The sequence below is a fragment of the Salmo trutta genome, chromosome 25 (genome assembly GCF_901001165.1).
Source record: "Salmo trutta chromosome 25, fSalTru1.1, whole genome shotgun sequence".
Lineage (NCBI taxonomy): Eukaryota > Metazoa > Chordata > Actinopteri > Salmoniformes > Salmonidae > Salmo > Salmo trutta.
Genome location: NC_042981.1, coordinates 18,153,605 through 18,178,906, shown reverse-complemented (window position 1 = coordinate 18,178,906; position 25,302 = coordinate 18,153,605). Strand labels below are relative to the sequence as shown.

General features: G+C 43.8%; 1 protein-coding gene across 8 annotated transcripts in view; it reads right to left on the bottom strand.

The window, feature by feature from the left end:
* LOC115162113 (apoptosis-stimulating of p53 protein 1-like) overlaps positions 1–25,302 on the bottom strand; it is a 38,722-nt gene that overhangs the window by 9,208 nt on the left and 4,212 nt on the right. For 3 of the 8 annotated variants that reach the window (XM_029713092.1, XM_029713093.1, XM_029713095.1), the window contains exons 2-11: positions 20,668–20,815; positions 17,872–17,991; positions 16,077–16,147; positions 6,122–6,223; positions 4,266–4,286; positions 3,839–4,013; positions 3,056–3,252; positions 2,465–2,605; positions 1,389–1,581; positions 914–1,039 (exon numbers count right to left, since the gene is read on the bottom strand). In XM_029713092.1, the coding sequence (XP_029568952.1) occupies positions 914–1,039; positions 1,389–1,581; positions 2,465–2,605; positions 3,056–3,252; positions 3,839–4,013; positions 4,266–4,286; positions 6,122–6,223; positions 16,077–16,147; positions 17,872–17,991; positions 20,668–20,815 (1,294 nt within the window). Of the gene's footprint in view, positions 1–913; positions 1,040–1,388; positions 1,582–2,464; positions 2,606–3,055; positions 3,253–3,838; positions 4,014–4,265; positions 4,287–5,014; positions 5,267–6,121; positions 6,224–7,440; positions 7,489–7,617; positions 8,130–16,076; positions 16,148–17,871; positions 17,992–20,667; positions 20,816–25,302 lie in introns of those variants that run through there. The other 5 variants (XM_029713096.1, XM_029713094.1, XM_029713097.1 and 2 more) reach the window with 5 other exon arrangements.

The window sequence follows — 25,302 nt, the reverse complement described above, 5'->3', positions numbered from 1 at the left end:
CCCGACCTCAACCCAATTGTGATGGTTTGGGATGAGTTGGACTGCAGATTGAAGGAAAAGCAGCCAACAAGTGCTCAGCATATGTGGGAACTCCTTCAAAACTGTTGGAAAAGCATTCCAGGTGAAGCTGGTTGAGAGAATGTCACGAGTGTGCAAAGCTGTCATTAAGGCAAAGGGTGGCTACTTTGAAGAATCTATCATCTGAAATACATTTTGATTTGTTTAACACTTTTTCGGTTACTACATGATGCCATATGTGTTATTTCACAGTTTTGATGCTTTTACTACTATTCTAAAATGTAGAAAATAGTAAAAAATAAAATAAAACCCTGGAATGTGTAGGTGTGTCCATACTTTTGACTGGTACTGTAAATAAATATATTTTCAAGGCCCAAAAGAAATGGAACCTCACATAGGCATACTGAAGATGAACACAATAGTAAGATAATGATTTAAACCTGTACATATCTTATATAAGGAGGGAAGGCAAGGGAGTGGCATTAGTTTTAGGTAGCTGTTATCCTATGCTATCCTATCCTATGCTATGTTGTTGATATAGGGCCCTGTTACGGAGGCCCCACTCAATGTAGTTATCTTTTCTTATTTCTTATTGTTGTAGCATTGCCGAGAAGGAACCTGCAAGTAAGCATTTCGTTGGATTGTGTTTACCATGTGTATCGTGTAAAATAATAAAACTTGAAATGTGTATTTTATTATAATATAGGGCCCTGTTACTGAGGCCTTGTTATTTTATGTATAAAATAAGGGAAGGCTGTGGAATTGGTTTTAGGTCAAAGTTGTAACTATGTTATACATGCAAGTACAGAACTATCTACATTTATGTTGTTGATATTGAGCCCTGTTACTGAGGCCCCTCTGCTTCTGCTGCCCTAGCCCCTGGCTGCAGACTCACTGTCGGCACTGTAGGCCCCTGAGGGGGACCGGGGCCCCTCTCTCATCTCCACGGGGTCCACTATGATGTCTAAATCTGAGACCTTCCATTGGACAGAGGGCTTCCTCACACCGCACCATTCCTCCTCTGCTGAGCCCGAGACCACGCACAGCGTGGCACCACAACATCAACAACAACACCGACAGAACAGACGATACGAATAAGGGCAGGAGAAGAAGAGGTCCACAGACAGACATAACAGAATAGAGAGGACAGGAAGTTAGAGAACGCTGAACCAGATAAAAAAAAAAAAACAGAAAACAATATAACGAGTTTAGAACTGAAATTTCAGAGAAGTTACCAGCTATGCCATAGCAATCTCATGATTGTCCAGATCAGATAAACCAAGGTGTCCCAAATAAACAGATATAGTCTGACAGTCAGTAGTTTGAGATTGATAAAGTAGGTAAAGCTGCAGTGTGGCGCAGAGACTGACCTGATTTGGAGCGGCCATGGCTGATGGTGCCAGTCCCAGGGACAAACGCTGGTTTAACGGGGTCTGGGGGCAGAGCGTAGCCCACCTCCTGTCTGCCTGGGACGGGCACCTGGATGTACGGACATACAGCGGCCACGCGGCCTGAGCTGCTGGGGGTGGGCTGGGGGGAGGGAGGACCGTTTATCCTGTTAAGCTGTGGAGTGGAGAGAGAGAGAGGGCAAAATACAATGTCAGCTATACTTCCACAGTCAAAGCAGCGGTGGTTCAAATCACAATGAGTACAGAGATTGTTAAGAGACAAAGAGCAAAGTCAACTACCTAAATACGTGTTAACAGTGCCTAGTGAAATTATCAGCATTTTGTTGCCTTAAATTTGGAAAATTAAAACGCTCGTTTTTAAGGCAGCAAAATGTGAAAACTTTGTGTACTTTCACTACACAGTCTTTATGCATGCTATGCTACTGTATATGCTGGCGGTCTGTTTGTATGAGAGTGAGTGGGAACACAAAGCAAATTGAATGCAGTCTATCACAGTGCCATCCGTTTTCTCACCAAAGCCCCATATACTACCCACCACTGCGACCTGTATGCTCTCGTTGGCTGGTCCTCGCTACATATTCGTCGCCAAACCCACTGGCTCCAGGTCATCTATAAGTCTTTGCTAGGTAAAGCTCCTCCTTATCTCAGCTCACTGGTCACCATAGCAACACCCACCCGTAGCACGCGCTCCAGCAGGTATATTTCACTGGTCGCCCCCAAAGCCAACACCTCCTTTGGCCGCCTTTCCTTCTAGTTCTCTGCTGCCAATGACTGGAACGAATTGCAAAAATCGCTGAAGTTGGAGACTTATATCTCCCTCACTAACTTTAAGCGTCAGCTGTCAGAGAAGCTTACTGTTTTTGCCGCACTGCCTTGCTTTATCTTGGCCAGGTCGCAGTTGTAAATGAGAACTTGTTCTTAACTGGCCTACTTGGTTAAATAAAGGTGAAATAAAAAAAAGGTCTTGAGATAGAAGCTTCCCAGAGATACTCAATCTGAGAGTTTCTTCCTGTGGGGTTGATCTCTTTTTGACGTGCCTCTGTTTTTTTCTTGTGCAGGCGCTCGCGAAGGTCCCCAATGCGCTTGTCCATCATGGTCACCTCCATGTTGCGCTTACTCAGCAGCTCCTTGTTCTGCTGCAGCCTGCCACTCTGCTCCGTGTTCAGCTTGTTACGCACCTGACAGAGACACAGAGGGAACATGGAACAGAATGGCTGTGAGTCACACCAGGAGGCAGATGGATGGGCAACGTGCGCCCTGTCCTGTCTCTGTTTAACCATGCCCTGGCAGGATGAGGAATGGAGAGACAAAGCTGCACATCTATTATGTCAGCGTCACAAATATCCTTCAGAATGAAAATGTCAGCCTGACTCATCTAATCTCCTCTCCTTCACATCTGCTCTGCAGCTGGATGACATCATCTGGAACTTCCTAACAAAATGTGAATCTGAAGTGCCATTTTATAGTGGCATCGCTTGTTGTATTACGTAAAAATAAATGTCACATCAAGCTTTCTCTCTGATGACATGTACAGTACTTCTGACCAGACAGTGTACATTATGCAGTAGTACCCAAAATATACTTTTAGAACAGCCGAAGCAAGCACACATTTTCTTCAGGAAATGTACCTGTAGTTCCTGGTAGAGTTTGCGTAGCTCCAGAGAGGCGGTGCCAGTGAGAGGTCCTCCTAGGGGCTGCAGGCCGTTGAGACGTCCCCTCCTCAGGTCCTCCAGCTGCTGGGTGAGCTGGTCCACCTTCACCACAGCTGACTGCAGCTCTGCCTGCTTCTCCTGGAACTGCCCACTCACATGCTGGATCTCAGCCGCTGCATGAGGAGAGGAGACGCAGTACACTGTGAGATACGAACTAGCTGTGTGTTTGAGTGTGTTGGGAGAAATCAAAACATAGATGTTTCAAGTCTGATGGTGTATGAGAGAAGAGTGAATAGAGTGTATTGGAAAGTTGTGGACTGGATGGACAACTCCCCTTTCTCCAGAGTACCAGTATCAGAATGTGTCAGACAGGGTGCAGCCTTGGACGTTATACAGGACAGGACTACACCCTGCTACAGTATGAACATAAGGACTTTAAGGCACCCAGACACACCCAGTTCCAGACCACAACATGGGGAGGGTCAGATTCCAGGCTCACTGACAGAACTAGGGAAAGAGATGACATCATGGACAGCTGAACGGGGCCTAGATTCCACTATGCTGGGGTTCTCCGTCAGAAGAGGCTGGTGGGAGGAGCTATAGGAGAGCAGGCTCATTGTAACGGCTGGAATGGAATGAATGGAACAGTATCAAACTCCGTTCCATCTACTCCGTTCCAGCCATTACAATGAGCTTGTTCTCCTATAGCTCCTCCCACCAGGAGGAGTGTGCGTTTGCATCCTGCATCACATGGCTTACACAGGTTTCCATTGATGAGCTTGCTGTAGTCCACCTGGCCCCTCATGGCGCAGATCTTCTTTAGTTTGGCCTCCTGACTCTCCACTCGCTCCTTCAACCTCTGTAGCTTCTCAGCCTCTGACACCGTCTGGCCCCGTCTGTGGTCCTGCTGCTGCAGGTACCTCAGACGCTGCTCCTGAATGGAGAGGAGGGGAAAGGAGGAGAGGACAGAGAGAGGGAAGAGAGAGGACAGGAGAGGACAGAGAGGACAGAGAAAGAGGACAGGAGAGCAGAGGGTTGGGTTGGAGGAACAGAAGGGAACAATGAGTTACAGATGTGGGGAGGGAAAATGTAGTGCAAGCATTCCTCCACTTCATTCCAGCACAGTGCAATGACAGATAAAATTACACACACACACACACACACACACACACACACACACACACACCTCAGTTCGCACAGAAGAGAGCTGAAAGGAACAAAAGATGAAGAGGAATGAGAAAAAAGAAGGTAATAAAAAGGATTGAGAAAAGAGGGAGCAAGAGAAAACATTAAATACAATCCTATTCAGCTAACACAGTGGGCCTCAACACACCAGCTCGCAGAGAAGAGAGAATACACCCCAAAAAATGATCTTATCACAATAGGAAAAGGGCTTTGCCAATACAAAAAAATACCAGCCTTCCAAATAATACACACATACATAGACAATCTAAATAACGGGAAGTGAATCCATACATACCAAATACACACAAGTGGTGGAGTAAGAGAATGAAGGAAAAAGGAAGGAATCAGTATGTGAATGAGAGCGAATTAAAGGGATTGCAAGACTATGTGGTGCTGACAACCATTTTCAGGTCCGCTCAAGAATGAGCAACACAGTACAGGCTCTGACAGAGAGAGACAGAGAGTTTGACTAAACACAATATACTGTTCAATAGAAGGAGAGAGGTAATCCCTCAATACAAACTCACAGCTAATCACGCACATTAATACACACCGCTAATACACTCAACAAATATGACTCACTAAAACACTGTGTAGCTTATACAGTCAATCTACACTGAGCCTCTAGGAGTCCACTTCATCAACATTATTACAATCATCCACAGAGTAAGGCATCATGGCTTCTCAAAGAACAGAAAACATTTGAACATTCGCAGTGTTCCTTCGGCCCCATCATAAAATCAGATTTACCTTCAGAATGAGAAATATCAGTCAAAACCTAACCCGCAACCGGATCCAAACTCCTTGTAAAGGAAATGTGATGATCAATGAAACACTAAAGAATACGTGACAAGATGTCCCCTTGATGTCATGAGACACGGAAATGCTTTCCTGGTGCTGAATTAGAGTTTCCAGTATGTTCTGACTTAGATATTCCTGGGAAGTGACCAGTACGCTGGGTGTGGTAAAATACTGTTCGACCCATTAGGTTCCTCTCCGTCTTCTCCCCTCCTTGAGACAACACACTTCCTTCTCAGCAGCTGGCTGCTCACTGCTGACCTAATTTCCTGCCGGACATCTAGTCCCTTCCTGTTGTCCCTGGCAACGCATGCTGCCACCTCCCACAATGACCGCACTAACCTTAGTAACCCTGACCTTGTACCTAGATCGTGACTGAACCCATCCTCACATACAAGCTGATCTAGGAACTGCTTGTTGTGTTTAAATGACCACAGAGACCATAACAAGCTGACCACAGCACATGTGACCAGATCAACCACAGACCGTGTGAACTATATCCCATTCCATCAATCAATCAAAGAGCAAGCAGAAGCACAGTGGTCAGTAAAACCTTCTTAGAAGGAGGAAACCTAGAGAAACCAGGTTCATCCACTCTTCCCCCTGTCTGAGACCACAGTAAATCATCTCCACAGTCCTCCCCATTCTGGCCGGTTACCTATAGAGGGAATAGAGTGCCATGTCAAATGGATCCCTGGTGACATATAGGAAGGAGCCAGGTGTATGGCCCAGCCCAGACAGTGGAAGCTGAGGATCCATCTATAGATCTACAACATATAGACCTGCACTCTGACCCAGTGCCTGTTCCCCAGCCCAGTGGAAGCTGAAATAAAAGGGACTACCCTGAACTTGTCCAATGAGAAAAGCTTTAAAACATTTTGCTACGGTGTGCTCTAATTGACACAACACAGCCACTCAACTCAGAGGGTAAAAACTTTGAGCTTGGCCAGAAATCTCAGAGGTGTAGACACCAGTGGGTATTGCGGTTGGAAAGGAGGTTTATCACAGAGAGGTCAATAATGATGTTAATGGTTTATATTATTGTCTGTGTTCTAGTACCTTGGCAACCAGCATCTGCTGTTGGGTCTCGATCTGTTGCTGTTGCCGTGTGGCCATCTCCTGCAGCTCTGACAGAGTCAGCTCCACGCAAGGGTTCCCCACCTACACACACGAGACAAACAGAGAGAACACGCTCAAAATGTGGGCCCTCTCAACCAACACACACATAAAACATTAGGCAATAGGGTTACAGAGACTGGTGTAGGCAGCAGGAGGTCTAAATAACATCAAACAAAGAGAACATATCTGTCTTACGGAAGACAAGTCTCTATAACATCAAAAAAACAAAAGCAGAACTGTCCTCTTTGATGTAACGTTAGAGGACTCATACAGTAGTTTTGTGACATAAAAAATGAATATCAAACAGAATATCATATACATTTTAATATCAAACAGTATGCTCATGACATTTAAAGGTGTTCTGCTGACCATGATGCTGAGTGCAGGGTGTGTGCCACACAAAGCTATCAAAAACAATAAGGCGATTCCACGCCAGGATAGGCCAAAAATGATTTGTTCTGGCAATTTTCACATAGAAAATTCATTGGGAGGAAGGATGTTTGACATGCTTTCTCATTTGTATCACAAACAATTTAGGAGAAAATTACAATGAAAGTGGCCATTTTAGGACCTTTTTAGACCTACTGTATACATGTCTCCTGTAAGACCCTTTGAACCGTGAACCACACATGATACAGACATCATCTTGGTGTCATTATACTCCTTATAGTGTGCTCTAACATATGGAGTATGTCTAGATTGAGATTTTTCTTTTTATAATAAATAAAATCACATTCATTTATTCAACATTACAAATATTAATAAGAATATCTCAAAAGTACCCTTTTTGATTTAGCTTATTTTTAGACATATTGTTTGGAACAATATACTTTTAATTACATTATCCATTTCATACATAGCAATTTAGGTTATAGGTCAGGGTTCCCCAACTGGCGGCCCGTGGGCCGAATTTGGTCCAGCGGTGATTACATTTGCACCCCCAAGTTTTCAGAGCTAAAAAAATTAAATAATAATTATTGTAAAAACACCAGCAAATCATGACATAGACTTTAAGCCTTGAGACATGGATTGTGTATGTTTGACATTCAGAGCATGAATTGGAAAGACAAAAGATTTAACTGCCTTTGAATGGGATATGGCAGTAGTAGGTGCCAGGCGCACCGGTTTGTGTCAAGAACTGCAACACTGCTGGGTTTTTCATGCTCAACAGTTTCCCATGTGTATCAAGAATGGTCCACCACTCAAAGGAGATTCAGCCAACCTGTGGGAAGCATTAGAGTCAACATGGGACAGCATACCTGTGGAACTCTTGACACCTTGTCGTGCCCAGACAAATTAAGGCTGTTCTGAGGGCAAAAGAGGGTACAACTCAATAATAGGAATATGTTCCTAATGTTTATACACTCAGTGTATGTGATCGTATATACAAATGTAAGAAAGGTTTGAAATGATTATGCTTTAGTCAAATATTATACCTGTTTGCGCTTCTTGCGGTCACATCGGCCCATGGCTGAATCTAGTTGATGATCACGGTTGTTAGGTCATTAACCAATCACAGCCCTCCTTTAGGATTGCATATTCAGCAGAGGGAGTTCCCTTTCAATTCATTTCTCCATTCACTGTGTTGGTGGTTCTCCTAAAATTGCTCATAATTTCATGATTAGCAGAGCACACTCTGTGAATGTGATGAACTTGTAGAGTATATTGTTCCAAATAATAGGTCTTAAAGCTGAGATCAATGAAAGGTGAAACAGCGCCACTGGTCACCCCAGGTGCATTTGTTATTGTTTTGTTTTTTTGAAAAGTAGGAGATGAGCATCCAGCAACGTAATAAACAAATATTGCAGTACTCTGCTGTTCTATCGCACGTGCAATGATGTCCGAGGTAATAACGTCTTTGTTGTTGTAATTTCAGCAAAGGAAGTGGCAGTTTGACCGCATCGAATTTCAACTTTAAAATTAACAAAAAGGGTACATTTGAGATATTTATATTTACAGTACCAGTCAAAAGTTTGGACACACCTACTCATTTAAGGAGTTTACTTTATTTTTACATTGTAGAATAATAGTGAAGACTACCACAGCATTCTGCATTGATACGCCATCCCATCTGGTTTGTGCTTAGTGGGACTATCATTTGTTGTTTGGCCGCCTTTCCTTCCAGTTCTCTGCTGCCAGTGACTGGAACGAATTGCAAAAATCGCTGAAGTTGGAGACTTTTATTTCCCTCACCAACTTTAACCATCAGCTACCTGAGCTGCTAACCGATCGCTGCAGCTGTACATAGTCCATCTGTAAATTCCCCACCCAATCTACCTACCTCATCCCCATACTGTTTTTATTATATTTACTTTTCTGCTCTTTTGCACACCAGTATTTCTACTTGCACATCATCATATGCTCATTTATCACTCCAGTGTTAATCTGCTAAATTGTAGTTATTCGCTCCCCTATTTATTGCCTACCTCCTCATGCCTTTTGCACACACTGTATATAGACTTTCTTTTCTTCTACTGTGTCATTGACTTGTTTATTGTGGTATTGGCTTGTTTATTGTTTACTCTATATGTAACTCTGTGTTGTTGTCTGTGTCACACTGCTTTGCTTTATCTTGGCCAGGTTGCAGTTGTAAATGAGAACTTGTTCTCAACTAGCCTACCTGGTTAAATAAAGGTGAAATAAAATGTAAAAAATTAAAAATAGACTAGTGGGCCTATGGGCAGAGTTGCCATCATTCAGCAACAAATTCTCCTCATCAGTCAAATGGGGTTTGAAAAGATCACTGAAAGCAGGTTTGGTTGCATTTTAACAGAGCTGTAGAGTAGCTTTAACTGACATAGCTTCAAACAGACGTTGTGCTTTGACGATATCAGTACTGCTGTTCTAAGTACCTGCTGTCAGTATTTTAACAAGTCTGTCAATGTCAGTTAAACAGCAGGAAAGAGAGAGTCAGTCAGGGTCTAATGCAAGGTCAGGGAAATGGTCCAAAACAATGCTACAGTGAATTTCAGTCACGTCAAACCATGACATAACTGCTGATATTAGAAAACAAGTGTAGGATCAGAATGCTGCATCACCCCTCATACCATATGAAGGACCATGCCACTGTACTGTACCTACAACGTTTCATCTATGGGAATAGACATAGGTGCTGACTATAGCACTAACCTTAAATCACATTACACATGAATGGGGATCCTAAGAATAAATATGTAGGCTTTAATTAACAGAACATATCTTACACATTTCAATTGCACACAATAATGGACAGCTATGCCAATATTTCAATGGAAAAATCAGTGCCACTTCACAATAGTTCTATACAACATTCATTCAATTATGCCATTGCATGATCATTAAAATCATGAAAAATGCTGATATTCAAACTATTCTCTTATTTGCTTTTTATTCAAGCCTTATGTTACATAACATAATTTTCTCCGCTCAGGATATATACAATGAAATGCTATACAAATCAATAACAACACAAGGAAAGCCTTATTGGCAGAGACAACGATGTGACTGACCTGCACGGAGAAACTTCACACCATGACAAAACATCAAAGCTATTTAATTTAAATAGGTTTTATTACCTGGTGGGCGTCCCATGTAATTCTGCAAGATCGCACCTTAATTTTGCTGCATTGTCCTTCAACTGTAAATTCCTGTACAGCCTCAACATGTTTCCACTCCATTTTTTTCTATCAAATAGTTCCTCTGCAAATCCAGAAAACGTAGCGCCGTGAATGACAATGCACTGATTCCTATCGGAACTTTCGCACTTGTCCGATGCGTTGATTTGCGAGTCTCTTCCTCTGGCTCGAGGAGCGCGGTTGGTTAGTCCCCTGCTGTCCCGGTTACAAGCGTTCGCACGCTGATCTACAAATCAGTAAACAGAGGGGGCGAGAATCAACAGGATAGTTGTCACATCTATTTAGGCCTGGCGGATAACGGATCGTATTTGTCTTTCTCTGTATGTCCCAAATGTTTCTACAACAAATACCCCTATCTCAATATAAAGATAGGGTTATTTGTACGTAGGTTAAGAACATCTAAAACATGTAGCCTATCAAAAGCGCCCATTCTTCGTCGCTGACGTGACTTTGTGACAGCATACATTTTTCACCCCTGTGAGGGTTTTGTTCCAGTTTTGACGTGCCAGCAGTTCTTTCCACTACTCCCTCTGCTGCTGGAGCCAGACTGCAGGACGAGTACACCCCCTCCCTCTTCCAAGCTCCTGCTGCCATAAAGTCCCTGCGCCACAGCTGTCTGGCAGACAGATTCCGGGACCCTCAAGATGCGCACAGGGATTTAGGCGAAACCTTGTATCATTCACAAGCGTTCATGCATCATATTCTAAAATTGCTGTGATCTCAGGAATAGGCTCACTGATTACACTTCTAGCATGTAAATGTACTTCTCAATAGAGCCTCAGAGTCAAGGCTTTATCATAGTCCAAAAAGCAATTTCTCCAACTGTCAGGAGGTGGACGTTGGGCGAGGGACCAAAATTGGAATAAGCTATTCAAATACTCAGCGACATCGAGTTATGATTAACCAATCGACGCTCACTATAGTCTCCAGACCCTACTGGCTTGCCTGCTGATACCAAGGCTGCTTGAAGGCGAAGCAAGCGTAACTTTCACATTTACACGTTTAAAGGATCTTGGCAGTATAGCAGTCAATGGAACCATTGACCAGACTGGCACACATTGAGCAAATCTGATCGAACAAAGTGGATATTTGTCAAATCCATCATGATGTATGTATTGTAACAGGCCAACAATGTGGTTACCCAAGCAGGAAAAATATATATTTAAATACAGTTGAAGTCGGAAGTTTACATACACTTAGGTTGAAGTCATTAAAACTCGCTTTTCAACCACTCCACAAATTTCTTGTTAACAAACTATAGATTTGGCAAGTCGGTTTGGACATCTACTTTGTGCATAACACAAGTAATTTTTCCAACAATTGTTTACAGACAGATTATTTCACTTAATCACAATTCCAGTGGGTCCAGTGGGTCAGAAATGTACATACACTAAGTTGACTGTGCCTTTAAACAGCTGATGTCATGGCTTTAGAAGCATCTGATAGGCTAATTGACATAATTTGAGTCAATAGTAGTATTTGGTAGCATTGCCTTTACATTGTTTAACTTGGGTCAAACATTTTGGGTAGCCTTCCACAAGCTTCCCACAATAAGTTGGGTGAATTTTGGCCCATTCCTCCTGACGGAGCTGGTGTAACTGAGTCAGGTTTGTAGGCCTCCTTGCACGCACACGCTTTTTCAGTTCCTCCAACAAAATGTTCTATAGGATTGAACTTTGGAGGTATGCTTGGGGTCATTGTCCATTTGGAAGACCCATTTGCAACCAAGCTTTAACTTCCTGACTGATGTTGCTTCAATATATCCACATAATTTACCTTTCTCATGATGCCATCTATTTTGTGAAGTGCACAAGTCCCTCCTGCAGCAAAGCACCTCCACAACATGATGCTGCCACCCCCGTGCTTCACGGTTGGGATGGTGTTCTTCGGCTTGCAAGCCTCCCCCTTTTTCCTCCAAACATAACAATGGTCATTTTGGCCAATCAGTTCTATTTTTATTTCATCAGACCAGAGGACATTTCTCCAAAAAGTACGATCTTTGTCCCCATGTACAGTTGCAAACCGTAGTCTGGCTTTCTTAAGGCGGTTTTAGAGTAGTGGCTTCTTCCTTGCTGAGAGACCTTCCAGGTTACGTCTACATGGGACTCGTTTTACTGTAGATATAGATACATTTGTACTTGTTTCCTCCAGCATCTTCACAAGGTTCTTTGCTGTTATCACAAACCCAGCTATAATTTCTATAATTACACACAGCATCCAGTCAGCCATAAGGGTCCCTCCATCTAGCCACCCCTGCCTGAGCCCTGCTCTGTTGTAGCCACAGCTCACTCCATTACAACACTGCACATCCAGTAGCAGGTGCATTTGGAGGCAGCAGGAGTAATGACCATAAAGCTCAACTCAGCGTTCAGAGCCAGAGAGCCATTAAAGTCCAGGCGGCCCATTATGACATATTTTCAAACCTCAGTTGATTGACTCTTATCGAGGCATGGACACATGTTACAACGTAACACAAACTATTTGGTCTCCTCTGCTGTGAACACTGCAGCAAGCTTTTGAATACATCCACTAGCAGGTGCATGTGGGGGCTTAAATCAAATCAGAGTTTACTGTATGTGAAAAAGCAGGGAGTGTCCACTGTCCAGTATGACCACCTGTTATTTTATCACTTCTGGCCTTATGAACAAGATCCACTGGAATTCTGACCATGCCGACAATGATCAGACTCATCCCCAGAACAGCCCAAGATCCCACCCAGCACAGCTGTGAACATACACAGAGCCAGACGGTCCAATGGCTGCCATGACCAAACTAAGCTCTCCACACTTTATGTCTAAGGAAGGTAGGACTGGACATACAGACTCTGTATTCCAGAGAGATGGAGAGAAGGAGATAGAGAGGGGGTAGAAAGAAGAGAAGGGAGAGACACTGAAAGAGAAACAATGAGAAGAGCAAAAGGTGCTGGCGTAGGCACGGCCTGTTTCTCCACTAGCCTGTATCTCCGCTAGCCTGTATCTCCGCTAGCCTGTTTCTCCGCTAGCCTGTATCTCCGCTAGCCTGTATCTCCGCTAGCCTGTATCTCCGCCAGCCTGTATCTCCGCCAGCCTGTATCTCCGCTAGCCTGTTTCTCCGCTAGCCTGTATCTCCGCTAGCCTGTATCTCCGCTAGCCTGTTTCTCCGCTAGCCTGTTTTTCCGCTAGCCTGTTTCTCCGCTAGCCTGTTTCTCCGCTAGCCTGTATCTCCGCTAGGCTGTTTCTCCGCTAGCCTGTTTCTCCGCTAGCCTGTTTCTCCACTAGCCTGTTTCTCCACTAGCCTGTTTCTCCACTAGCCTGTATCTCCACTAGCCTGTATCTCCACTAGCCTGTTTCTCCACTAGCCTGTATCTCCACTAGCCTGTTTCTCCACTAGCCTGTTTCTCCACTAGCCTGTATCTCCACTAGCCTGTTTCTCCACTAGCTGAACTTCACATGGGACTTATGACAGTGATAAACATTTATTCTAACCACTTTCTGAAGTTTTAGCAAGATCTGCAGGCTGACTGTCTGAGGCCGGTAACACATGAAGTAGGCCTATATATAAATTACAAGACACACACTTTCCTGACAGTGTACTTCTCCACCCTGTGAGACACTGATGATGCAGAGAAATATGAAAGTGCTAAGAATCAACACGGTACAGTAGAGTATACAGTAATACAGCAGTGCCACTAACACATAGCCCTCAACCACAAGCTCATGGGTGTCCCTCCCTCCCTCCCTCCCACCCACCCACCCACACACACCCACGTATACACACACATATCCACATCACACACACACACCCACGTATACACACACCCACACACACACACACACAGAAATCAAAGTCATATCTCGGATACACAACTTACCCCTAGAATGAATTCACTCCTTCCTTTGACAATAAACAGAAGGGAAAATCAAAGCCAATTCCACAAGAGGACTGACTGTTGAGACTGACGGGTGAAATCAGTGACAACCAGGAGAGTCTGGCTGCATGGCCACAGCCCACGAATAATGAGACCAAAGAATGCATCCCAAATGGCTCCCTATTCCCTTCCTACATAGTGGGCCACATAGAGAATAGGGTGCCATTTGGGACACAACCCAAGAATCCTCTTAAAACAGTTATGTCATAAGACTATTGTAATCCATGAGGACTGACTGACTGAGATAACTAAAGGTAGATGCACTGTTGCTAAAAGTGCTACAGTTACTATGCTAAACGATATACTAAGTTATCTGCTTCTTTTAAAACATTCATGGCTGAATCTGAACTCGGACATATGTGTGTGTAACTACCTTTAGATTACACAGTGAGTGATGCATGAGTATGTCAGGTTAGGACTCAATCTGAAGATGAGAGTTTAAGAACACCAGAAGATAGCAGGTACTGGGACATAAAACCAGGTCAAAAGGTCATTCGATAAATCAGAAAAACCCAACCAGGAAGAAACTACAGTACAGGCATAAAACTACATCAAACGTGGAGAAACAAATCACATGTTTCCAAGCAGCAGTAACCGTGTAGTTGTTATATAGTAAATTGTAATGGAACAGATCATAAACTGTGAAACTAAATTGAATTGCTTTTGAGCACTGCCTGGGGACAGTATCTAGCAGAAATGATTGACATTTGACACAAAAATAATACCAAAGAAAGCAGTGGGGAGTCCAGCATGGGTCAGAGATGCCAGACCGTAGTAAGTTTATCTCCTGCTTACATATGGACAAATTCTAAGGGAACTGTAATCATGCCTGTCACTAAGCCTTTTCCTAATCCTCTACAGACACACACACACACACAAGCACACTCTAACACGCACACACACACACTCACTCGAGCACTCTAACACACCAAGTCGTTGCCGCCACTACAAAAGATATGATTTTTAAAAATTAAAAAAATTGCCGTCAGGGATTGGGAACCAAGTCAGGATCGAGGGAAAGATGAACGGTGCAATGTACTGAGAAATCCTTGATGAAAACCTGCTCCAGAGTGCTCAGGACCTCAGACTGGGGCGAAGGTTCACCTTCCAACAGGACAATGGCCCAAAGCACACAGCCAAGACAAAGCAGGAGTGGCTTCGGGACATGTCTCTGAATGTCCTTGAGTGGCCCAGCCAGAGTCCGGACTTGAACCCGATCGAACATCTCTGGAGAGACCTGAAAATAGCTGTGCACAATCGCTCCTCATCCAACCTGACAGAGCTTGAGAGGATCTGCAGAGTAGAATGGAATAAACTCCCCAAATACAGGTGTGCCAAGCTTGTAGCGTCATACCCAAGAAGACTCAAGGCTGTAATCGCTGCCAAAGGTGCTTCAACAAAGTACTGAGTAAAGGGTCTGATTACTTAGGCAAATGTGATATTTCAGTTTATATTTTATAATACATTTTTATAAATACCTGTTTTTGCTTTGTCATTATGGGTTATTGTGAATAGATTGATGAGGGAAAAAAACAATAGAATCAATTTTAGAATAAGGCTGTAACATAACAAAATGTGGAAAAAGTCAAGGGGTCTGAATATTTTCTGTATATACTAAACAAAAATATAAACACAACATGTAAAGTGTTGGTCCCATGTTTCATGAGCTGAAATAAAAGATCCCAGAAATGTTCCATAAGCACAAAAAGCTTTTTTTCTTAAATGTTGTGCACAAATTTGTTTACATTCCTGTTAGTGAGCATTTCTCCTTTGCCAAGATAATCTATCCACCTGACAGGTGTGGCCTATCAAGAAGCTGATTAAACATCAAGATCATTACACAGGTGCAACTTATGCTGGAGACAATAAGGCCACTCTAAAATGTGCAGTTACTGTATGTCACACAACACAATACCACAGATGTCTCAAGTTGAAGGAGCCTGTAATTAGCATGCTGACTGCAGGAATGTCCACCAGAGCTGTTGCCAGAGAATTGAATGTTCATTTCTCTACAATAAGCCACCTCCAACGTCATTTTAGAGAATTTGGCAATATATCCAACTGGCCTCACAATCGCAGAACACGTGTAACACTCACAAACACACAGAGTTTTAGTGGCCCACTATGAAATCTCTAGGAGTGAGTGATCGAGGAAGTCCTTGGCATTACAGTAAAAAGTCTCTGGTGCCTATTTGGCCCTATGGATAGGAATTATTAGGACTTGAAATGCCAAATCATGACGTCATACAGCCTTCCTTCCCATTCACACACAGGCATACACATGCAGGCAGGCATTATGCCAGGAAGTGTGTTTGGCTAGGTGATTTACTGCAGTGTGTGTGTTTTTTTGTTTGTTTGTGTTGTGAGGACTTACCCTTTCCTCACAAGGCTGGTCTGAGCTCCCTCCACTGCAGCTGTTGGACTGTTCCTGAGAGAGCTGGCTCCCTGCATTGGAAACAAGGACAAGCACATCAGACACTGTGCAGACAACTAGTCACTAACACAGCATGGATACATAGCAGTAACAGTAAAATTAACATTATACACAGTGTACAAAAAATTAGGAACACCTTCCTAATATTGAGTTGCACCCCCTTTTGGCCTCAGAAGAGCCTAAATTCATCGGTGCATGGACACTATAAGGTTTCGAAACCGTTCCACATGGATTCTGGCCCATGTTAACTCCAATGCTTCCCCCAGTTGTCAAGTTGGCTGGATATCCTTTGGGTGGTGGCCCACTCTTGATACAAGCCGTTGAGCGTGAAAAACCCAGCATCGTTGCACTTCTTGACACACACCTGTGAGCCTGGCACCTACTACCATAACCAGTTCAAAGGCAGTTAAGCGTGATAGATGGCATCATGAGGAAGGCAAATAATGTGGATATATTGAAGCAACATCTCAAAACATCAGTCAGGAAGTTAAAGCTTGATCGCAAATGGGTCTTCCAAATGAACAATGACCCCAAGCATACTTCCAAAGTTGTGGTAAAATGGCTTAAAGACAACAAAGTCGTGGTATTGGAGTGGCCATCACAAAGCCCTGACCTCAATCCTATAGAAAATGATGTGGGCAGAACTGAAAAAGCGTGTAAGAGCAAGTAGGCCTACAAACCTGACTCAGTTACATCAGCTCTGTCAGGAGGAATGGGACAAAATTCACCCAACTTAAAACAGGGAATTGTTATTACATTTTAGGAATTGTGAAAAACTGAGTTTAAATGTTTAAGGTGTATGTAAACTTCTGACTTCAACTGTATAACGAGGAATAAAGTGACTGTGCAACAGAATATATATATATTGTTATTTTTAAATATGAATGAATTTTATATTTGGCGTACCCCCGACGGCATTGCGCGTACCCCAGTTTGGGAATACCTGGTCTACAGTATAGATAGCTAACTTGATAAGAAATAGTGAGAACAGCGGTAAAGCTCCTCTCTTTACTACAGGCTAATTCATGCACAGAGGCCAGTTCCAACTTCCCAGGCCTTTTTTACGCCCCCAGTCAGGCCCCAGTCAGATCCCAGTCTCTCTGCCCTCCACCCCTGATTGGGTCCCAGTCAGATCCCAGTCTCCCTGCCCTCCACCCCTGATTGGGCCCCAGTCAGATCCCAGTCTCCCTGCCCTCCACCCCTGATTGGGCCCCAGTCAGATCCCAGTCTCCCTGCCCTCCACCCCCGATTGGGCCCCAGTCAGATCCCAGTCTCCCTGCCCTCCACCCCTGATTGGGCCCCAGTCAGATCCCAGTCTCCCTGCCCTCCACCCCTGATTGGGCCCCAGTCAGATCCCAGTCTCCCTGCCCTCCACCCCTGATTGGGCCCCAGTCAGGCGGGAGGACCACACAACATGTTATTGCGTGACTCCAAGTTTACTTCTATATGATGGTTATTATATCAATATTTGCGCATAAAAGCGTTTCCACCGACATTTCTCGCATAATGCATTTTACAGACACAAAAAATCCCACCTTGTCTAGCGTATTTTGTCGACATTTAGAAAGTTTACCGACAAATGTTCGGTTTCCATCAGGCCTGTCACGACCTTTTTTATACAACATTACTTGCGTAAAAAAATTGGATGGAAACCTGGAAAGAGACAGTAACGGAGTTTGCAAGAGCACAACCAGATCTGGGACCAGGCAAGGTCTACCAAGGCCAAGTCACCCACCCTGGTTGCTGCTCTCTGAGGGGGAGTCTTCGTGTCTCAGATAGAACCTGACCTCCATCCTCCTGGGACCCCACTCCTGCAGGTGCTCATACATCAGGTGGTCAAAGGGGATCACTCTCTCTGTGGAGGACGAGGAGAACAGAGTTATAACATAGTTCTATTATATACAATACTAATAAGGGGATCACTCTCTCTGTGGAGGACAAGGAGAACAGAGTTATAACATAGTTCTATTATATACAATACTAATAAGGGGATCACTCTCTCTGTGGAGGACGAGGAGAACAGAGTTATAACATAGTTCTATTATATACAATACTAATAAGGGGATCACTCTCTCTGTGGAGGACGAGGAGAACAGAGTTATAACATAGTTATATTATATACAATACTAATAAGGGGATCACTCTCTCTGTGGAGGACGAGGAGAACAGAGTTATAACATAGTTCTATTATATACAATACTAATAAGGGGATCACTCTCTCTGTGGAGGACAAGGAGAACAGAGTTATAACATAGTTCTATTATATACAATACTAATAAGGGGATCACTCTCTCTGTGGAGGACGAGGAGAACAGAGTTATAACATAGTTCTATTATATACAATACTAATAAGGGGATCACTCTCTCTGTGGAGGACGAGGAGAACAGAGTTATAACATAGTTATATTATATACAATACTAATAAGGGGATCACTCTCTCTGTGGAGGACGAGGAGAACAGAGTTATAACATAGTTCTATTATATACAATACTAATAAGGGGATCACTCTCTCTGTGGAGGACAAGGAGAACAGAGTTATAACATAGTTCTATTATATACAATACTAATAAGGGGATCACTCTCTCTGTGGAGGACGAGGAGAACAGAGTTATAACATAGTTCTATTATATACAATACTAATAAGGGGATCACTCTCTCTGTGGAGGACAAGGAGAACAGAGTTATAACATAGTTCTATTATATACACAATACTAATAAGGGGATCACTCTCTCTGTGGAGGACAAGGAGAACAGAGTTATAACATAGTTCTATTATATACAATACTAATAAGGGGATCACTCTCTCTGTGGAGGACAAGGAGAACAGAATTAGAATATAGTTCTATTATATACAATACTAACAATTGTCTCACTCTCTCTGGGCAGGAGAAGAAAACAGAAGTTGTTGTTAGATACATAGACTTGGGTGATTATCTATTGGTGATTGTAAAGTGACATGGTGGGTTGATTGCCCCTCAGCCCTGATCATCATTAGAGATGAACTGAGTACGTTCTATTAATAGAATGGATAAACGACATAAGCCCCATGGCTAAACTCTGGTACTGAAGCACTGTATTGTGTCGTGAAGAAGAGAAAAGAACCCATGACAGTCAGGCCAACCTTGCCAATAGCTAGTTACTATATTTTCCCCTCACCTGTGAAGTCATTGAAATAGAATTACTAGAACACTGTCTGGGATGTACAGGCCAGGGTTTTCCTGGATCAAACCGGTGTTCAGGTGGGGGGGATCTTTTAATATTAATCTACACATTTCTCCATGGAGTTGTGAGAAATTGTTCCAGTTTGAAAGCAAATTTCCTGCAATTTTATGCATTTGCCATGCCTGTGTTTTATTTTGCTCAAACATAATAACAAAATCAATACTGCTAAATTCATCGTTTTGGGATGTTTCAATTCCCCTTGACTATTTAGCTTTTATTTTGGTGATGGTTAGTTCTCAAAGATTATAAAAAAATATATACAGTACCAGTCAAAAGCTTGAACACCTACTCATTCAAGGGTTATTCTTTAATTTGACTATTTTCTACATTGTAGAATAATAGTGATGACATCAAAACTATGAAATATCACATATGGAATAATGTACTAAGCAAAAAAGTGTTAAACAAATCAAAATATATTTTATATTTCAGATTCTTCAAAGTTCACCTACTCTGCATCTCAAAGACATGGCGGTTGGAACCAAAAATCTCAAATTTGGACTCAGACCAAAGGACAGATTTACACTGGTCAAATGTCCATTGCTCGTGTTTCTTGGCCCAAGCAAGTCTCTTCTTATTGGTGTCCTTTAGTAGTGGTTTCTTTGCAGCAATTCGACCATGAAGGCCTGATTCACGCAGTCTCCTCTGAACAGTTGATGTTGAGATGAGTCTGTTACTTGAAATATGTGAGGTGCAATCTGAGGTGCAGTTAATTGCCGATTTCTGACGCTGTTAACTTTAATGAACTTCCATTCCTGTGATGGTCCTCATGAGAGACAGTTTCATCATCGTGCTTGTTAAAGTGCAGTCTTTGCAACTGCACTTTAAGAAACTTACAAAGTTCTTGAAATTTTCCGGATTGACTGACTTTCATGTCTTAAAGTAATTATGGACTGTCATTTCTCTTTGCTTATTTGAGCTGTTCTTGCGATAATATGGACTTGGTCTTTTACCAGATAAGGCTATGGAAAACATTTGTCAAGGGAAGGAGTTGGTGATTACCCAAGTAAGAGATCTCAATTATGTCTGGCTGTCAATTATGTCTATTTGCCTGTATATATCAAGACATTGAGTTAAATAGATTAATCTAAAACTTGGAGGAGATCACTAAAATGTTCGGAAGAAAGTCATGAAGCAGAGGCAAATTATAAAATAGTGCTTTCCTAAATATCTGTAAAGCTAAGATTTTTCACTTGTCAGCTTAACACCAGTCAGTCAGTGAACCATTAAACCAGTGACTTAAACCCAAAGGTTAGGGGTTGAAGGTGAGGTTTAAAGTCAGAGATTAAAGCCGAAAGTGTCACTTACCGTTGCCCTTCCAGACACCAGACAGGTGACAGCCACCTTCTCCGGCCTCCTTACAGAACTCCACCACGTCTTTACAGGTGGTCTCTGGGGTGATGGGCACCTCTGTCAGCATCTGCTGGCTGTCGCTCAGGTACACCGTCAAGATCATCTACAGAAGGGAGACATAGAGATATAGCTTGTCAAACATACTATACATCTCTGACAAGGTATAGCCTAGTCACATACTGTATTTGCCCTAGCAAACTCTTCTATTGTAGTAATACCAGACTACTGGTAATATCGATTGAGCAACTATACAACATACATATGGCAGAAATGTTAATGCATGTAACCCAGAGAGGAAAGCTCTTGTATTGGAGGAAATGTCCCCTTAACTCTGGCTGTCCTCTAGCCCAAATACATTTCTATCAGATGCTTTGCCTCAAAGTCAGAGGCAGTCAAGAGGGAGCAAGACTATTGATGCCATAGGTGAGCGATAGACATTAGAGGAGAGATATTACGAGCACAGACTACCAAGACTATTCTCGCTATTCACCAAGTCACTTGGCTCTGTCATATCCTCACATGGTCTCTCCTATCATTGCTACGCAGACGACACACAATTAATCTTCTCCTTTCCCCCTTCTGATAACCAGGTGGCGAATCGCATCTCTGCATGTCTGGCAGACATATCAGTGTGGATGACGGATCACCACCTCAAGCTGAACCTCGGCAAGACGGAGCTGCTCTTCCTCCCGGGGAAGGACTGCCCTTTCCATGATCTCGCCATCACGGTGGACAACTCCATTGTGTCCTCCTCCCAGAGTGCTAAGAGCCTCGGCGTGACCCTGGACAGCACCCTGTCGTTCTCTGCTAACATCAAGGCGGTGACCCGATCCTGTAGGTTCATGCTATACAACATTCGCAGAGTACGACCCTGCCTTACACAGGAAGCGGCGCAGGTCCTAATCCAGGCACTTGTCATCTCCCCTCTGGATTACTGCAACTCCCTGTTGGCGGGGCTCCCTGCCTGTGCCATTAAACCCCTAAAACTCATCCAGAACGCCGCAGCCCGTCTGGTGTTCAACCTTCCCAAGTTCTCTCACGTCACCCCGCTCCTCCGCACACTCCACTGGCTTCCAGTTGAAGCTCGCATCTGCTACAAGACCATGGTGCTTGCCTACGGAGCTGTGAGAGGAACGGCACCTCCGTACCTTCAGGCTCTGATCAGGCCCTACACCCAAACAAGGGCACTGCGTTCATCCGCCTGCTGGCCCCCCTACCTCTGCGGAAGCACAGTTCCCGCTCAGCCCAGTCAAAACTGTTCGCTGCTCTGGCACCCCAATGGTGGAACAAGTTCCCTCACGGCGCCAGGACAGCGGAGTCAATCACCACCTTCTGGATAAGAGCGTCTGCTAAATGACGTAAATGTAAAGACAACATGCTTAGAGTAAGACAGTGATTTGGTAAAAACATATAGCCTCCTATCTTCCATTTGACACCACATTTTAAATGCTCCTTTGAACTTCACATGTTGGTGCTCATGGGTCCTTTTACATGTTGGTGATCATGGGTCCTTTTACATGTTGGTGGTCATGGGTCCTTTTACATGTTGGTGCTCATGGGTCCTTTCACATGTTGGTGGTCATGGGTCCTTTCACATGTTGGTGGTCATGGGTCCTTTTACATGTTGGTGCTCATGGGTCCTTTTACATGTTGGTGCTCATGGGTCCTTTCACATGTTGGTGATCATGGGGCTTTTTACATGTTGGTGCTCATGGGTCCTTTTACATGTTGGTGCTCATGGGTCCTTTCACATGTTGGTGCTCATGGGTCCTTTCACATGTTGGTGATCATGGGTCCTTTCACATGTTGGTGCTCATGGGTCCTTTCACATGTTGGTGCTCATGGGTCCTTTTACATGTTGGTGCTCATGGGTCCTTTCACATGTTGGTGCTCATGGGGCTTTTTACATGTTGGTGCTCATGGGTCCTTTTACATGTTGGTGCTCATGGGTCCTTTCACATGTTGGTGCTCATGGGTCCTTTTACATGTTGGTGCTCATGGGTCCTTTCACATGTTGGTGGTCATGGGTCCTTTTACATGTTGGTGGTCATGGGGCTTTTTACATGTTGGTGCTCATGGGTCCTTTTACATGTTGGTGCTCATGGGTCCTTTCACATGTTGGTGGTCATGGGTCCTTTCACATGTTGGTGCTCATGGGGCTTTTTACATGTTGGTGCTCATGGGTCCTTTTACATGTTGGTGCTCATGGGTCCTTTCACATGTTGGTGGTCATGGGGCTTTTTACATGTTGGTGATCATGGGGCTTTTTACATGTTGGTGCTCATGGGTCCTTTTACATGTTGGTGCTCATGGGTCCTTTCACATGTTGGTGGTCATGGGGCTTTTTACATGTTGGTGCTCATGAGGCTTTTACAAAAACATTTATAAATATGACTTGCAGTTAAACTAGGCGGTGATTTCATTTCCAGATTGACAATCTGTTGTAAACGGAAATGTGGGTTAATCTGCAAATTTGGGTGGCAGAATTAAAAAATGTGTCTCTCTTAATGTCCCCACCCCCTCCTCCCTGTCCAACAGAATCGTCCACCAGGATAGACATAGACAGAGGTATTTATACCCCACAGCTGCCTGACACGGGTCCCTTGGCCTGTATAAACCACTGAGCCCTCTGCGGAAGGCTCAGCCCAGCCCCACATGTCTAAACCACAGACACACCGACCGAGACAAGCCCTGAAACGGAGCTGCACGTCCCGTCCACGATGTAAGGTAATCTCTCCCTGCCACACGCAAGGATGGGGATAGACAGATTGAGAGGAGGAATTCTGTAAGGCTCAGTTTACAACCGTGAGCGAGCTATAATAATCTGATTATGGCGGTTGTAAACGTGTGCGTGTGTCCACAGGGTGACAAGTGAAAACATACACCAGGAGAGAGAGAGAGCAAAAACAAATCCAGAAAGGTAAGGTTATTGTCCCCTCACTGTGAGGGAAAAGGATCATTTATTTTTTTCTCCCTAGGGATTGGCCTGTAGCCTTGACTATATAGGGGCTGCTTAGAATCAAACAAAAACCAGCCAAGGGTGATAAAACCCAAACCAGTCCTGAATTCATCATCACTGCTAAAGATTCTGTTTCCAAAAAGCAACAATTTGTAAGCATGCATCTCTGATCTCCTCTGTCCTGCGTCCCTTAACCTGCTCAGAGCTGCTGTTGTCTCTCAATGAAAGGTCAGAAACCAGACACAAAGAGCTAGAGTGGCTAAACTAGCCTCTGCCTAATAGTATTAAACACTCAGTCACACTGAACAGCCTACTCCATGTTAACATTCATAACAAAATCCCACAGTCAGGTAACTTTTCAAATCTACAAAAAGACACCACACATGCCTACAGTACAACAAGATACAATACGCATTCATATGCACCAGAAACATTGTCCTCAACCACATACATACTGTGCCTTTCCGGTCTCCTCACCTGAACTACACTCATTAACTAACAAAAAACATCAACAGCCCACCAAACTCTTAAACTTGCGCAAATACATAACACCTTAAAAACATATAATCACTCTCCAGCTTCCCAAAATGACTCCTAGCCAGCTCTGGATGCCATTTTCTATTTTTAGCAACAGCACATTTATTTTACATTTTTTTATTTCACCTTTATTTAACCAGGTAGGCCAGGTGAGAACAAGTTCTCATTTACAACTGCGACCTGGCCAAGATAAAGCAAAGCAGTGCGACACAAACAACACAGAGTTACACATGGGATAAACAAACATACAGTTAATAACACAATAGAAAAGTCTATATACAGTGTGTGCAAATGTAGTAAGATTAGGGAGGTAAGGCAATAAATAGGCCATAGAGGAAAAATAATTACAATTTAGCAATTAAACACTGGAGTGATAGATGTGCAGAAGATGAATGTGCAAGTAGAGATAGTGGGGTGCAAAGGAGCAAAAAATAAATAACAGTATGGGGATGAGGTAGTTGGGTGGGCTATTTACAGATGGGCTGTGTACATGTGCAATGATCAGTAAGCTGCTCTGACAGCTGGTGCTTAAAGTTAGTGAGGGAGATATAAGACTCCAGCTTCAGTGATTTTTGCAATTTGTTCCAGTCATTGGTAACAGAGAACTGGAAGGAAAGGCGGTCCAAAGAGGAGTTGGCTTTGGGGATGACCAGTGAGATACACCAGCTGGAGCGCGTGCTATGGGTGGGTGCTGCTATGGTGACCAGTGAGCTGAGATAAGGCGGGGCTTTACCTAGCAAAGACTTATAGATGACCTGGAGCAAGTGGGTTTGGCGACAAATATTAAGCGAGGGCCAGCCAACGAGAGCATACAGGTCGCAGTGGTGGGTAGTATATAAGGGCAGTCAGAGTCAAAGCTGGACAGGACAAGACAGCGGCAGGACAGGACAGAGGCAGAACAGCGGCAAGACAGGACAGCGGCAGGACAGGACAGCGGCAAGACAGGACAGCGGCAGAACAGGATAGTGGCAGGACAGGACAGCGGCAGAACAGGATAGTGGCAGGACAGGACAGCGGCAGAACAGGATAGTGGCAGAACAGGATAGTGGCAGGACAGGACAGCGGCAGAACAGGACAGCGGCAAGACAGGACAG